Source organism: Anser brachyrhynchus (assembly GCF_964034855.1).
Source record: "Anser brachyrhynchus genome assembly, contig: SCAFFOLD_689, whole genome shotgun sequence".
Lineage (NCBI taxonomy): Eukaryota > Metazoa > Chordata > Aves > Anseriformes > Anatidae > Anser > Anser brachyrhynchus.
In genome coordinates this window covers 1-15,931 of record NW_027663634.1, presented here as the reverse complement: position 1 = coordinate 15,931, position 15,931 = coordinate 1, and the positions used below count along the sequence as shown (strand labels likewise).

Below are 15,931 nucleotides of genomic sequence, written 5' to 3'. Positions count from 1 at the left end.
CCCCTCCTCAAGGTGTCCCCCCCCCCGATATAGGGCCGGGGACGCCCCCCCCCTTTTAGGGTACCTCCCCCCCTTTTAGGGTGTTCCCCCCCCTCTTTTAGGGTGCCCCCCCCAATTTAGAGTCCCCCCTATTTAGGCCCCCCCCTCCCCCGATTTAGGGCCCCCCCCCTTTCCAATTTAGCCCCCCCTCCCCCTATTTAGGACTCCCTTCTATTTAGGGCCCCCCCCGTTTTAGGGTTCCCCTCTATTTAGGATCTTGGTTGCCCCCCCTCCCCCCGATTTGTGGCCCCCCCACAATTTAGGCCCCATTTAACCCCCCCCCCCCCGTTTTAGGGTCTTCCTTCGATTTAAGATTTAGGGTGTCCCCCCCCAATTCAGGGTCTCCCCCCTTTAGGGTTCCCCTCGATTTAGGATCTAGGTCCCCCCCCCCCCATCTGGGGCCTTCACTCCTATTTAGGGCCCCCCCCCACGATTTAGGGCCCCCCCCGTTTTGCCCCCCCCCCTTTACACCTTCCTCTCCTTTAGGGTCCCCATCTGGGGTTCCCCATCTCTCCCTCTGCCCCCTCCCCCCCAATTTAGGGCCCCCCCCTTCCAGCCCTTTCCATCCTTTAGGGCCCCTCACCCACTATTTAGGGCCCCCCCGTTCCCTGATTTTCCATCACTTAGATCCCCCCCTCTATTTTTGTGTCCCCCCCCCCCCAGCCCTCCCCCCTATAATTTACTGTCTTATTTTGACAGTTCCTATTACCTGGGGGCTCTTTTGCCCTCGCCCCCCCCCAATTTAGCCCCCCCCCCTTTTATGATTTTTGGGTTCTTTTCCTGTAATTTCCCATCGTTTGGGCTCCTTTTCCCCCGATTTAAGCTCCCCCCTTTACAATTTTCCTCCTTTTTAGCAGTTCCCTTACCCTTTTCCCCCAATTTCGGACCCCCCCCCATTTATCCCCCCCTGCCGTCAAACCACCCCCCCGCTTTTCCCAATTCCCCCCTTTTTTCCCCCAATCCCCCCCAGCGCTTTTCCCACCAACTTCCCCGACTCAAACCCTTCCCTTCCCACCCTTCTCCTACTTTCCCTTGGATTTTTTCCCCCAAATTCCCCCGATTTTGACGCTTACCCCCCCCAGAGCCCCCCCCTGCTTCCAGTACCCCCCCTTTTTAAAAAAACCACCCCCTTTTTGCCCAATTTCGCTTTATTTACCATCGTTTCCCCCCGCAGCGCGGGCCCTGCTCCTGTTCCGCCGCCAGAGGCCCCACGTGCTTCCGTAAGACCCCCCCCGTGCCCCCCCCATAATTTTTCCACCCCCCCCCCCCCAGGACCCCCCCCCAGGCCCCCCCCAAATTGGCCGAGTTCCCCCCCCACCCCCCCCCCCCTCGAGGCGAGGATGGACTGGCAGTGATTCCCGGTAAGGTGCCCCCGCCGCGTCCCTCAAAGTGGGGGGGGGGGGGGGTTCAGGAAAATTGGGGGGGGCTCAGGGACATGGGGGGGGGGGTCTTAGGGACATGGGGGGGGCTCAGGGACAGCCCCCCCCCCCTTAAAATCCCCCCACCCCAGCATTTGGAGGGCTTTAGGGACACCCCCCCCATCCCATTTGATGCCTCTCCCCTTTTGGGGTGCCCCCCCCCAGCCCCCCTGCTGCCCCCCCCACTTAACCAGCAGAGTTTTTATTGAGGGGGGGGGCCCCAAATTTCTCCCCCCCCCAAATATTTTAGGGCTGTCCCCCCCCCCCCCCGGCGTGGTGCCACCGTCCCCAGGCTCGGGGTGACGCCGGCCGCGCCGCCACCCAACCGGCCCTGCCTGTCGAGCCGGGGGGGGAAGGGGGGGGCACCCCGAAATTAAAATTAACGCCGCGGGGGGGGGGCACGCCGCGGGGTTAATTAATTAGGTCAGCGCCGCGCTTCGTCACCCCGAAAATTAATTGGGGGGGGGGGGACCTGGGGGGGTTTGGGGGGATCTGGGGGGGGTCTGGAGGGGTTTGGGGGGATCCGGGGGGGTTTTGGGGACTCCGCCGGGTTTCTCCGGGGGGTTTTTTAATTGGGGGGGGGGGGGGTTGAGGGGGGGGGCCAGGCCTCGGGGCCCCCCCCCGCCGCCGGCGCCGCGCCTCCCGCCGCGGGGTTTTGCACATTCATTGTTCCAGCGAGCGGCCCCCACGTCATCTCCCGCCGCCGCCGCGCCGCCTGCCGGGACTCCGAGTCCCGATCCCCAACCCTGGGGGGGTCGCAGAACCCCCCCCCCCCGCCCTTTCACAGCAAGGGGGGGCCCCTAAAAGATTTTATATCCCCCCCCCATTTTTTATTTTGTCCAGGCGGAGCGGCGCGGACGGGTGACCCAAAATGAAAGTGGATCGGACGAAGCTGAAGAAAACCCCGACGGAGGCGGTGAGCAGGGTCGGGGGGGGGGTTTGGGGGCTCTGGGGGGGGTTTTTGGGGTTTTGGGGGGGTCCTAACGCCGTGCCCCCCCCCCCCGCAGCCCGCCGACTGCCGGGCCCTCATCGAGAAGCTGAAGGCGTGCGGCGACGAGCAGCTGCTGGCCGAGCTGCAGCAGATCAAGACATGGAACATCGGGAAGGTGCGCGGCCCCCCCCAAAAAAAATAAGGGGGGGGCGTCTTTAATTACCGCGGGGGGGGGCGCAGTGTTTTGTGCCCAGATTTGGGTCTTTTTATGGTTTTTTTTTTGCTCGGAGTGGGGCCATTTGTGTCGCGGTCGCTCCTCGCACCCATCCCCGATTTGTACTGGATTTTACTTTTTTCCCCTACATTCTCCCCAAAATTCTGGCAGGGGCGCCGCAGAGCCACTTGGCCCCAAACCCTCCCCCCCCCCCCCCCCCCCAGGGCTTTCCCGGAGCCGCCAAGTTCCCAAACCTGCCGTTTGTCACCCCAAATTTTGCCGGGGGGGCTCCCAGGGGCAGCACAAAGCCCCTCGCCCCCCCCCGTGAGGCGTCCTCGTCGCTTCTGGCCCTTTTCACCCCCTCAGCGCTTCCGCAAACCCCCCAAATGCCCCGATTTCCCCCAAATTTGGGGGAGGGCACCCTTATTCCCCCCCAAAACCTCCCAGGGACTCATTCCCCCCCCCCCAACCCCCAAACCTTTGGGGCATCCTCCCTCTGTGGCGCTGCCGTGGGGCTTCTCCCTCCACAACCCCCCAGTTTTTTTTATTTTTTTTAAGAGGAGGGGGCGCTCCTTTTGCCCTAAAACCCCTAAATTTGATGTAGGTAACGTTGTTTCTGCAGACTTCTATTTTTATTTTATTTTAAAAATGAAATTTAAAAATGAAATTTAAAAATGAAATTTAAAAATGAAATTTAAAAATGAAATTTAAAAATGAAATTTAAAAATGAAATTTAAAAATGAAATTTAAAAATGAAATTTAAAAATGAAATTTAAAAATGAAATTTAAAAATGAAATTTAAAAATGAAATTTAAAAATGAAATTTAAAAATGAAATTTAAAAATGAAATTTAAAAATGAAATTTAAAAATGAAATTTAAAAATGAAATTTAAAAATGAAATTTAAAAATGAAATTTAAAAATGAAATTTAAAAATGAAATTTATTTTTCAAATTTTAATTTTTTAAATTTTATTTGTAAATTTACTTTTTAAATTTGCTTTTTAAATTCTTTTTAAATTTTATTTATTTAATTTCATTTTTAAAATTTTTATTTATTTATTTATTTCTAAAGTTTACTGCGTTTTATTTGCGGGGACGGGGCAGCATCGGGCTTTTTAACTCACCCGCGGCAGGGAGCGGGCGGTTTTTGGGGCTAAACCAGCTGGAAACGGGCCTCCCGGAGAGCACCCCGCTAATTTTGGGGGCGCCCCCCCCTTCTTTCTGCCCCCCCCGCTTCCTTTAGTGCGAGCTGTACCACTGGGTGGATCTCCTGGATCGTTTCGACGGCATCCTGGCGGACGCGGGCCGGACGGTGGAGAACATGTCGTGGCTGCTGGCCTGCGACCGCCCCGAGCGCGAGCAGCTCAAGGCGCTGCTGCTGGCCGTGCTCAACTTCACGGCGCTGCTCATCGAGTACAGCTTCTCGCGGCACCTCTACAGCTCCATCGAGGTGGGCGGCCCCCCCCCCAAAAAATAAAACACCCAAAAAACCCAAAACCGACCCCAACGGGGCCGGGGCGCGCCCGGAAGCCTCGTGCGTCCGACCGTTTCCCGTTGGTTCTGCGCGTGACGGCCGGAATTGTCGTCTGTTTCGGGTTTTTTCCCCCATTGGTTCTGCGCGTGACGGTCAAAATTAACGTTTGTTTGATTGGTTTGCCAATTATTTTTGCAGGTGACACCCAAAATTGTCATTTGATTTTTTTTTCCATGTTATTTCTGTGCATGATGTCCAAAATTGTCATTTATTTGAATTTTTCCCCATTATTTCCACGTGTGATACCCAAAATTGTCGCTTATTTCATTTTTTCCCCATGATTTCTGTGCATGACGTCCAAAATTGTCATTTTTTTCCCCATTATTTCTGCATGAGGGTCAAAATTAACATTTATTTGATTTTTTTTCCCCTAATTTTTGTGTGTGATGGCCAAATTCGTCGTTTACTTGATTTTTTTTCCTGTTATTTCCGCGCGTGATGGGCAAAATTGTCATTTATTTGATTGTTTTTCCTATTATTTTTGTAGGTGACATCCAAAATTCTCATTTATTTGATTTTTTTCCCATTATTTCCACGTGTGATACCCAAAATTGTCACTTATTTCATTTTTTCCCCGTGATTTCTGTGCATGACGTCCAAAACTGTCATTTTCTTCCCCATTATTTCCGCCTTTGATGGTCAAAATTGTCATTTATTTCATTTTCTCCATTATTTTTGCGCGTGACGGCCAAAGTTGTCATTTTTTCCCATTATTTCTGTGTGTGACGGTCAAAATTAACATTTATTGTTTTTTTTTTTCCCCGATTATTTCTGCCCATGGTGGCCAAAATTAACATTTATTTGTTTTTTTCCCCATTATTTCTGTGTGTGACAGCCAAAATTGTCATTTATTTAATCGTTTTTCCCATTATTTTTGCAGGTGCCCCCCAAAATTGTTATTAATTTCAATTTCTCTTTCCATTTTTTTTGTGTCTGATGCCTGAAATTGTTACTGATTTTGATTTCTTTCCTATTTTTTTTAGCGTGGTTTCCAAAATCGTTATTTATTTAATTTTTTTTTTTTCCCATTTCTTTGGTGTGGTACTCAAAATTGTTATTATTTTTGATTTGTTTTCCCTTTCTTTTTGTGTGTGGCACCCAGAATGGTTAATTTGATTTTTTTCTGATTATTTTTGCAGGTGACACCCAAAACTGTTTTTAATTTCATTTTTTTCCCAGCTTTTTGCACATGATGCCCAGAATTGTTACTAATTTTGATCTCTTTTCTCATTTTTTCTGCATGTGGCACCGGAAATTGTTGTTAATTTTGATATCTTTTTCATTTTTTTTGTATATGTCACCCAAAATTGTTATTGGTTTGATTTTTTTTTTTATGAGTGACACCGGAAATTGTTCTGAATTCCAATTTCTTTTCCCATTTTTTTTTGCGTATGGCACCCAGAATTCTTATTAATTTCATTTTTTTTTTCATTTTTTTGGTGTGTGAGGCCCAAAATTGTCATTAATTTGATTTTTTTCCCCATTATTTTTGCAGGTGATACCCAAAATTGTTGTTAATTTCAATTTTTATCATTTTTTTTTTGCATAGGGCATCTAAAATTGTTATTAGTTTGATTTTTTTTTTGGTTCTTTTATGGGCGACACCCAAAATTGTTACAATTCCTATTTCTTTTCCCATTTCTTTTGCGTGTAGCACCCAAAATTGTTATTTATTTCATTTTTAAGTTATTTTCTTGCGGCTGACACCTGAAATTGTTACTAATTTGATTTTTCCCCATTCTTTGTGCAGGTGACACCCAACATTTTTCCTCATTTTGATTTCTTTTCCCACTTTTTTGCATGTGGCACCCAAAATTGTTACTTATTTGAATTTTTTAATGGCTTTTTTGCAGCTGACATCTGAAACTTTTCCTAATTTGATTTTTCCCCATTTTTTGTGCAGGCGACACCCAAAATTGTTGTTCTTTTTGATTTCTTTTCCCATTTTTTTTGCGTGCGGCACCCAAAATCGTTACTAATTTTGATTTCATCCAATTTTTTTGCGTGCGGCACCCAAAATCGTTACTTATTTGAATTTTTTTAATTACTTTTTTGCGGCTGACATCTGAAATTGGTGCTAATGTGATATTTCCCCATTTTTTTTGCGGTTTATACCCAAAGTCGTTACTAATTCCGATTTCCCGTCTTTTTGTTGCGTGCGGCACCCAAAATCGTCGTTCGTTTCCATTCCTTTCCCGTTTTTTTTCGCGCGCGGCACCCGAACTTATTTACTTGATTTTTTTTTCAATTCTCTCTTCGCGGCCGACACCCGAAACGGTCCGGATTTGACTTTTTCCCCCCCGTTTTCGCAGCACCTGACGACGCTGTTGGCCTCGTCGGACATGCAGGTGGTGCTGGCCGTGCTCAACCTGCTCTACGTCTTCAGCAAGCGCTCCAACTACATCACGCGCCTCGGCTCCGACAAGCGCACGCCGCTCCTCTCCCGCCTCCAGCACCTGGCCGAGGTGACGCCGGGGGGGCCCCCGGGTGTCTTCATGTCCCCCGGGTGTCTTCGTGTCCCCTGGGTGTCTTCGTGTCCCCCCCCTCCTCAATTTTTCCTCCCCTTCCCGTTCAGAGCTGGGGCGGCAAGGAGAACGGCTTCGGGCTGGCCGAGTGCTGCCGAGACCTGCACATGATGGTGAGCGGCGCGTCCCCGCGGGCCCCCGTTGGTGTCCCCAAGCCCCCGTTGGTGTCCCCAAGCCCCCGTTGGTGTCCCCACTTGTGGCCCGGGGTCCCCAGACCCAATCCCGTTCCCTTTATCGCGTTAGGTTGTTGACTTGGTCACCCTCGGTGGCGTTACGGGGTTCCTCAAACCAATTTTCGGCACTTTTTTTTGGTGTTCTGGGGACCCCTAACCCAACGTTTGTCGCTTTCTTATGATTTTGGGGACCCCTAACCCAATCTTTGTCACTTTTCTGGGGTTTTGGGGACTCCTAACCTAATCCTTGTCACCTTTTTGGGGTTTGGGGGATCCCTAACCCAATATTTGTCATTTTTCTGTGGTTTTGGGGACCCCTAACCCAATCTTTGTCACTTTTCTGGGGTTTTGGGGACTCCTAACCTAATCCTTGTCACCTTTCTGGGGTTTGGGGGATCCCTAACCCAATCTTCTGTGGTTTTGGGGACCCCTTACCCCAATCTTTGTCACTTTTCTGGGGTTTTGGGGACTCCTAACCTAATCCTTGTCACCTTTTTGGGGTTTGGGGGATCCTTAACCCAATCTTTGTCACTTTTCTGGGGTTTGGGGGACCTCTAACGCAATATTTGTCATTTTTCTGGTGGTTTGGGGACCCCCAACCCAATATTTGTTCATTTTTGTATGGTTTCGGGGACCCGTAACCCACTCTTTGTCACTTTTCTGCTGTCCTGGGGACCGTTAACCTGATCTTTGTCAATTTTCTGGTGTTTTTGGAATCCCTAACCCAGTATTTGTCACTTTTCTCATGTTCTGGGGACTCCTAACCCAGTATTTGTCGCTTTTCTGGTCTCCTGGGGACCCCTAACTCAAATCTTTGTCACTTTTCTGGGGTTCCGGGGACTCCTAGCCTAATCCTTGTCACTTCTCTGGGGTTTGAGGGATCCCTAACCCAATATTTGTCACTTTCTTGGTGTCTTGGGGACCCCTAACCCCAATATTTGTCACTTTTCTGGTGTCTTGGGGACCCCTAACTTAATCTGTCACTTTTCCGGGGTTTTGGGGATTCATAACTCCAATTTTTGTCACTTTTCTGATGTCCTGGGGACCCCTAACCCAACCCTTGTCGCTTTTCTGGGCTTTTGGGGAACCTTAACGCAGGATTTGTCCCCTTTTGGTGTCCCGGGGTCCCCCAACCCCCCTCTTTGCCCCCCTTTTTGGTGTCCCGGGGTCCCCAACCCCCCTTTTTTGGTCTCCTGGGGCCCGATCCTGCCCCCCTCCCCCCCCCCGTCCCCAGCGCCGTTCTGTCACCCTGTGGTCGCTCAGCCCCATTTTGTCCCCCCCCCCGCAGCGTTTTGGGACCCAATCTTGGCAGCCCCATCCCCCATATCCCCCCCCCGGGACCACAGGGAGGGGACCAGCCCCCCCCCGTCCCCCAGGGCTCCGCGTTCACCCCATTTTCGTGTCCCCCCCCCCCCCCAGAAGTACCCCCCCAGCGCCACCACGCTGCACTTCGAGTTCTACGCTGAGCCAGGCACCGAGGTGAAGGTGGACAAACGGGTGAGCGTCCCCTGGGTGTCCCCAACCCCCTGGGGAGACCCCCAAAACGCCCCCCCCCAAAAAAAAAACCCACCATAACACCCCCATTTCCATTCCTCCCCCCTTAGGCCACCAGCACCACCCTACACTACATCCACATCGAGCAACTGGACAAGGTGAGCACCAAAAGGGTGACACTGGGGGTGTCCATGGGCACCCTTTTTTTTTTTTTAACCCCCCCACATATTTTTTTACCGAATTTGCCCCCATTTTTCTTCGTTCCCCCCCCCCCCCTAGATTTCAGAGAGCCCCTCGGAGATCATGGAGTCCCTCACCAAGATGTACAGCATCCCCAAGGACAAGCAGGCGAGTCTCGGGGGGGCTCCCCCACCTTTTTGGGGACAACACAAGGCCCCGGGGACTGGGGGGGGGGCGTCCCCATGCTTGGGGACCCCCGAACGACCCCCCTTTTTGCCCCCCCCCCTTCCAGATGCTTCTCTTCACCCACATCCGCCTGGCCCACGGTTTCTCCAACCACAAAAAGCGGCTGCAGGCGGTGCAGGCCCGGCTGCACGCCATCTCCATCCTCGGTAGGGGGAAAATTCGGGGTTATTTGGGGGGGGGGGAGACATAAAAGGGGGCGGTTTGGGGTTTTTTTTTTTTGGGGCCCCCCCCGGGGGTGACGCCGCCCTCCGCTTCGCAGTGTACTCCAACGCCTTGCAGGAGTCGGCCAACAGCATCCTGTACAACGGGCTGATCGAGGAGCTGGTGGACGTGCTGCAGATCACCGACAAGCAGCTCATGGTGAGCCCCCGGCCCTTTTTGTTGCCCAAATCCCCCCCCCAGCAGCTTCCTCACGCCCCCCCCCGCCCCGAAATGCAGGACATCAAAGCGGCCTCGCTGCGGACGCTGACCTCCATCGTCCACCTGGAGAGGACCCCCAAGCTCAGCAGCATCATCGACTGCACCGGCACCGCCTCCTACCACGGCTTCCTCCCCGTCCTCGTCCGCAACTGCATCCAGGCCATGATCGGTGGGTCCGCAGGGGGCTCCCGGGGGGCTCCCGGGGGGGGGCCGAGCCCTCGCTGACCCCCCCCCGTGCTTCCCCCAGACCCCTCCATGGAGCCCTATCCCCACCAGTTCGCCACTGCCCTCTTCTCCTTCCTCTACCACCTGGCCAGCTACGACGCCGGCGGCGAGGCGCTGGTCTCCTGCGGCATGATGGAGGCGCTGCTGAAGGTGAGGGGAGCCCCGCGGGGGGGGCGATTTAGGGTGCCCCCCTCCTCTCTTTCCTCACCCGCTGATTTATTTTTCGTCCCCGCCTCGGAAAATAAAAAGGTGATCAAGTTTTTAGGCGACGAGCAGGACCAGATCACCTTCGTCACGCGCGCCGTGCGGGTGGTGGATCTCATCACCAACCTGGACATGGCGGCCTTCCAGTCGCACAGCGGCCTCTCCATCTTCATCTACCGCCTCGAGGTAGCGCCCCCGAGGGGCTTTTTGGTTTTTTTTTTGGGGGAGGAAAGGCTTTTTGACGTTTTCTTGGTGATTTCACGCCCTCCTCGCCCCGCAGCACGAAGTGGACCTGTGCCGCCGCGAGTGCCCCTTCGTCATCAAGCCCAAGGTGCAGCGCCCGGCCGCCGCCGCGCTCCCCGAGGGCGAGGAGATGGAGACGGACATGGAGGGTGAGGAAAGGGGAGGGGGGCGCTAACGGGGACGGGGGGGGGACACCCCAAAAAGCGCCCCCCATCTCCCTGACCCCTCCGCCGACCACCCCAGTGACGGACGTGGCCATGGAGAGCAGCAGCCCCGGCCCCTCCGCCGCCGCCGCCGAGCCCGCCGTGCCCAGCACCAGCGCCGCCGTGGCCTTGTCCCCGCGCAGCGGTAGGCGACGGGGGGAGGACGGGGACGGCGGTGGCACCGCCGCGGCCCTAAAAGGGCTGACCCTGTCCCCAAAACCACCCGCCCCCCCCCCACAGGAGTCCAGTGCATCCCGCAGCGCGCCGCCCTGCTCAAATCCATGCTGAACTTCCTCAAAAAAGCCATCCAGGACCCGGCGTTTTCCGACGGCATCCGGCACGGTGGGCATCGCCGGGAGGGGACGGGGGCGGCGGGGAGGGGACGGGGGCGGCGGGGAGGGGACGGGGGCGGCGGGGAGGGGACCTTGGTGGCCGTCGTCCTCACCTCTCCGTCCCCGCGCAGTGATGGACGGCTCGCTGCCCACCTCCCTCAAGCACATCATCAGCAACGCCGAGTACTACGGCCCCTCGCTTTTCCTCCTGGGTGAGCGCCCCGGGGACGCCGCGTCCCCTCTCTGCCCTTTGTCCCCGTGTCCCTAACCGTCCCTAAACGCCCCTAACCGTCCCCGTTTCTCTCCTCCCGCCGCAGCGACCGAGGTGGTGACGGTCTTCGTGTTCCAGGAGCCTTCGCTGCTCTCCTCCCTGCAGGACAACGGCCTGACCGACGTCATGCTGCACGCGCTGCTCATCAAGGACGTGAGTTTGGGGCCGCCCCGGCGCGGGCAACGCCGTTTCGGGGCTCCCCTCATCCTTTTTGGGGTCCCCGCCTCAGGTCCCGGCCACCCGGGAGGTGCTGGGCTCGCTGCCCAACGTGTTCAGCGCGCTGTGCCTCAACGCCCGCGGGCTGCAGTCCTTCGTGCAGTGCCAGCCCTTCGAGCGCCTCTTCAAGGTGCTGCTCTCGCCCGATTACCTCCCGGCCATGCGCCGCCGCCGCAGCTCCGACCCCCTCGGTGAGTCTCGGGGGGGTCCCTGTGGCCCCGCGGCCCCGAAAGGGGCTGGGGGAGGGTGGGGAAGGGGGTTGCTGGATTCAGGAGTCGCGTTTTGGGGGGGTTTTGGTGCTCGTGGAGCTCGGGGAGGCTTTTTGGGGTGTCCCCGGAGCTCGGGGAGGCTTTTTGGGGTGTCCTCGGAGCTCGGGGAAGCTTTTTGGGGTCTCCCTGTAGCTTGCGGAGGCATTTTAGGGTGTTCCTGGAGCTCGGGGAAGCCCTTTGGGGTGTCTCCGGAGCTCGGGGAGGCTTTTTGGGGTCTCCCTGTGGTTTGCGGAGGCATTTTAGGGTGTCCACGGAGCTTTTTGGGGTGTCCTCTGAGCTCGGGGAGGCTTTTTGGGGTGTCCCTGGAGCTCAGGGAAGCTTTTTGGGGTGTCCCCAGAGCTCAGGGAAGCCTTTTGGGGTGTCTCTGGAGCTCGGGGGAGCTTTTTGGGGTTTCCTCAGAGCTCAGGGAAGCTTTTTGGGGTCTCCCTGTAGATTGCGGAGGCATTTTGGGGTGTCTCCAGAGCTCGGGGGAGCCTTTTGGGGTGTCCTCAGAGCTCGGGGGAGCCTTTTGGCGTCTCCCTGTGGCTTGCGGAGGCATTTTAGGATGTCCACGGAGCTTTTTGGGGTGTCCTCGGAGCTCGGGGAAGCTTTTTGGGGTCTCTCTGTAGCTTGCGGAGGCATTTTGGGGTGTCCCTGGAGCTCAGGGAAGCTTTTTGGGGTCTCCCTGTAGCCTTGCGGAGGTATTTTGGGGTGTCCCTGTTTCTCCCTGGAGCTCGAGGGGGCTTTTTGGGGTCTCCCCGGAGCTCGGGGGGCTTTTTGGGGTGCCCCCGTTTCTCCCTGGTGCTCGGGGGAGCTTTTTGGGGTGCCCCCGCAGCTCAGGGACGCTTTCGGGGTGCCCCCAACCCCGTTCCCTCCCCAGGCGACACCGCCTCCAACCTGGGCAGCGCCGTGGACGAGCTGATGCGGCACCAGCCCACCCTCAAGACCGACGCCACCACCGCCATCATCAAGGTCTGCGGGGGCACCCCAAAATCTTTCCTCCCCCCCAACCCCCAAATTCCCCCCCCAAAACCCTCAACTCTTCCTGTATCTACCCCAAAACCCTTGACTGTTTTTCCACCCGAACCCGCTGACCCTTTTCTGTGCCCCCAAAATCCCGACTCTTTTCCACCCCCCCCGACCTCATGCCCCTTTTCTGCCCCCCCCGAGTCCCCAGCCCTCTTCTGCCCCCCAAATCCCTGACATTTTTCTCTCCCCCCATATCCCAACTCTTCTCTGTCCCCCCCCACCAAATCCCGACCCTTTTCTGCCCCCCCCCAAATCCCCAACATTTTTCTCCCTCTTATATCCCAACTTTTTTTGTCCTCCCCCCAAATCCCAACTCTTTTCTACCCCCCCAACCTCATGCCCCTTTTCTGCCCCCCCAAATCCCCGATTGTTTTTCTCCCCCCGTACCCCAACTCTTTTCTGCCCCCCCAACCTCATGCCCCTTTCCTGCCCCCCCAAATCCCTGACATTTTTCTTCCCACTCCATATCCCAACTCTTTCCTCTGCCCCCCCCCCGAATCCCCGACCCTTTTCTGTCCCCCCCCCCCGAATCCCCAACCCTTTTCTGTCCCCCCCCCCGAATCCCCAACCCTTTTCTGCCCTCCCCCAAATCCCAACCCTTTTCTGCCCCTCCTAACCTCATGCCCCTTTTCTGCCCACCCAAATCCCCGACATTTTTCTCCCCCCCCATATCCCAGCTGTCTTCTGTCCCCCCCCCCCAAACCCTCCCAAATCTCCCCCCAAACCCTCCCAAATCCCCCCCAACCCCCTAACGTTTCCCCCCCCCCTCCCCCCTCCTTTTTCCGTGCCCCCCCCCGACTTTATTTCCGTGCCCCCCCGACTTATTTCCGTGCCCCCCCCAGCTCCTGGAGGAGATCTGCAGCCTGGGCCGGGACCCCAAGTACATCTGCCAGAAGCCCTCCATGCAGAAGGCGGACGGCACGGCCGCCGCGCCCCCCCCGCGCTCCCCCCACGCCGCCGAGGAGGCGTCGAGCGAGGATGAGGAGGAGGAAGAGGTGCAGGCCATGCAGAGCTTCAGCGCCACGCAGCAGAGCGAGGCCGAGCCCAGCCAGCAGTGAGCTTCACCCCAAAATTTTTTTTTGGGGGGGGGGAACGCACGCGTAACGGGGCCGAAGCCCTTATTTTGGTGCCCCCCCCCCCCATGTTGTTTTTAGGGTGGTGGGCACGGAGGAGCGCATCCCCATCCCGCTGATGGACTACATCCTCAATGTGGTGGGTTGGGGGGGGGTTTGGGGGGGGCACAGGGGGGATTTGGGGGGTTGGGGGGGGCACGGGGGGCATTTGGGGGGACAGAGGAGGGTTTTGGGGGGATTTGAGGGGGCACAAGGGGGATTTGAGGGGCGTGGGGGGGTTTTGGGGGGACACAAGGGGGATTTGGGGCATGTGGGGAGGATTTGGGGGGCATGGGAGGGTGCTGGGGGGCCAAAGGGGGGATTTGGGGTGGGCACAGGGGGGATTTGGGGGGGCACAGGGGGGATTTGAGGGGCGTGGGGGGATTTGGGGGGACACAAGGGGGATTTGAGGGGCGTGGGGGGGGGTTAGGGGGATACAAGGGGGATTTGGGGCATGTGGGGAGCATTTGGGGTGCATGTGAAGGTGTGGGGGGGCCAAAGGGAGGTTTTGGGGGGGTATGGGAGGGTTTTGGGGGGCACAGGGGGGTTTTGGGGTGGGATTTGGGGGATATGGGGGGTGTTTTGAGGGGGGCACGAGGGATTTGAGGGGCATGGGGGGGTTTTGGGGGGACACAAGGGGGATTTAGGGGACATAGGGGGGGTTTGGGGGGACACAAGGGGGAGTTGGGGGGCGTGGGGGGGTTTGGGGGAGGTTTGGGGGGGCACAGGGGGGATCTGAGGGGGTTCTAGGGGGGCACAAGGGGGATTTGTGGGGCGTGGGGGGGGGGTTGGGGTATGGGGAGGGGGTTTGGGGGATGCGGAGGGGGGTTTTGAGGGGGACGGGTTTAAGGGAATGGGGAGGGTTTTTTTTATGGGAGGGGTTTTTGGGGGGCATGGAGGGGGTTTGGGGGGCATGGAGGGGGTTTGGGGGGGATGTGGAGCGGGTTAGGGGGATGGGAAGGGTTTTTTAGGGGGACTTGGAGGTTTTGGGGGGACGTGGATTTGGGGAATAGGAAGGGGTTTTGGGGGGGTCTTGGGGGGGACACAAGGGTTTCGGGTCATGGATTGGGGTTGGGAGATTACGATTTTGGGGTGTCTTGGGGGGAATTTGGGGGGGAAACGGGGGTTTAGGGCAATAGGAAGGGGATTTGGGGGCCGGGCATAGAGGGGGGGATTTTGGGGGCCGCGGAGGGCTCTGGAGACCCCCCCTGACCCCCTTTTTTTTCGGTGTTTGCCCCCCCCCCAGATGAAATTCGTGGAGTCGATCCTGAGCAACAACACGACGGACGACCACTGCCAGGAGTTCGTGGCGCAGCGGGGGCTGCGGCCCCTCGTCACCATCCTGGGGCTCCCCAACCTCCCCGTCGACTTCCCCACCTCGGCCGCCTGCCAGGCGGTGGCCGGCGTCTGCAAATCCATCCTGGTAGGGGTCGGGGGGGGCACGGGGGGGGCACGGACACCCCCCGGAGAGAAAATTGGGGGGTACTGGGGGGAGAAGGGAGTGGGGAGGGGGGAAATAGGGTGTGGAGGGGGAGTAAATGGCGGGAGGGGGGGGAATGGGGCGCAGGGGGGGGATTAAATGAAAGGAGATGGGGAGAAATGGGGGGGGGGGAATAAATACTGGGGGGGGAATAGGGTACGGGGGGAGAAATAAATAGCAGGAGATGGGGAAATGGGGTATGGGGGGGAAATAAATATCTGGGGGGGGGGGAATGGGGTATTGGGGGGGAAATAAATACCAGGAGATGGGGAAAAATGGGGTATGGGGGGGAAATAAATACTGGGGGAGGGGGGGAAATAGGGTATGGGGGGGAAATAAATACTGGGGGAGGGGGGGAAATAGGGTATGGGGAAAATGGGGTATGGGGGGGAAATAAATACCTGGGGGGGGGGAATAGGGTTTGGAGGGGGAATAAATATCGAGGAGGGGGGGAAATGGGGTGCAGGGGGGGAATTAAATACCAGGAGATGGGGAAAATGGGGTATGGGGGGAAATAAATACTGTGGGGGGGGAAATAGGGTATGGGGGGAGAAATAAATACTAGGGGGGGAGGAAATAGGGTTTGGAGGGGGGAATAAATAACGGGGGGGTGGGGAGAAATGGGGTGCAGTGGGGAATTAAATACCAGGAGATGGGAAAAATGGGGTATGGGGGGGGAAATAAATAGCAGGAGGGGGGGAAAAACAGGGTTTGGGGGAAATAAATACCAGGAGATGGGGAAATAGGGGTTGGGGGGGGGGAATAAACACCAGGGTGGGGGAAAAATAGGATTTGGGAGGACAATAAACACCAGGAAAGGGAAAAAATAAACACGGGGGGGGCAAATAGGGTATGGGGGGAAAATAAATACCGGGATAAGGAGAAAAATAGGGCATGGGGGGTAAATAATCACTGGGGTGGGGAAAAATAGAGTGGGGGGGGGAATAAATGCTGTGGGGGGGGGGAATGGGGTACAGGAGGAAAATAAATACCGGGAGGGGGGTGAAAAATAGGGTAAGGGGGGGAAATAAACATTTCGGGGGGGGGGGATAGAGGAGGAAAATAAATGCTTTTGGAGGGGGGAAAATGGGTTACGGGAGGGAAATAAAGACTTTTTTTTGGAAAAATGGGGTAGGGGAGGAAAATAGACAGTTTTTGGGGGAAGGTGGGGTAGGGGAGGAGAATAAACGCTT

General features: G+C 56.2%; 1 protein-coding gene across 1 annotated transcript; it reads left to right on the top strand.

Annotated features, from left to right (window-relative positions):
* Positions 1-1,213: 1,213 nt before the first annotated feature.
* LOC308187113 (E3 ubiquitin-protein ligase HUWE1-like) lies at positions 1,214-14,740 on the top strand (the record flags this gene model as incomplete). Its single annotated transcript, XM_080609263.1, has 25 exons — positions 1,214-1,260; positions 1,327-1,400; positions 2,301-2,373; positions 2,465-2,563; positions 3,847-4,053; positions 6,450-6,602; positions 6,713-6,775; positions 8,255-8,332; positions 8,440-8,487; positions 8,609-8,677; positions 8,802-8,901; positions 9,015-9,115; positions 9,194-9,344; positions 9,423-9,550; positions 9,650-9,790; positions 9,885-9,996; positions 10,091-10,195; positions 10,291-10,392; positions 10,514-10,594; positions 10,700-10,806; positions 10,883-11,060; positions 11,998-12,089; positions 12,989-13,200; positions 13,301-13,358; positions 14,505-14,740. Coding segments are annotated over exons 3-25 (2,666 nt in total), but the record flags the coding sequence as incomplete, so codon positions are not given.
* Positions 14,741-15,931: the final 1,191 nt, after the last annotated feature.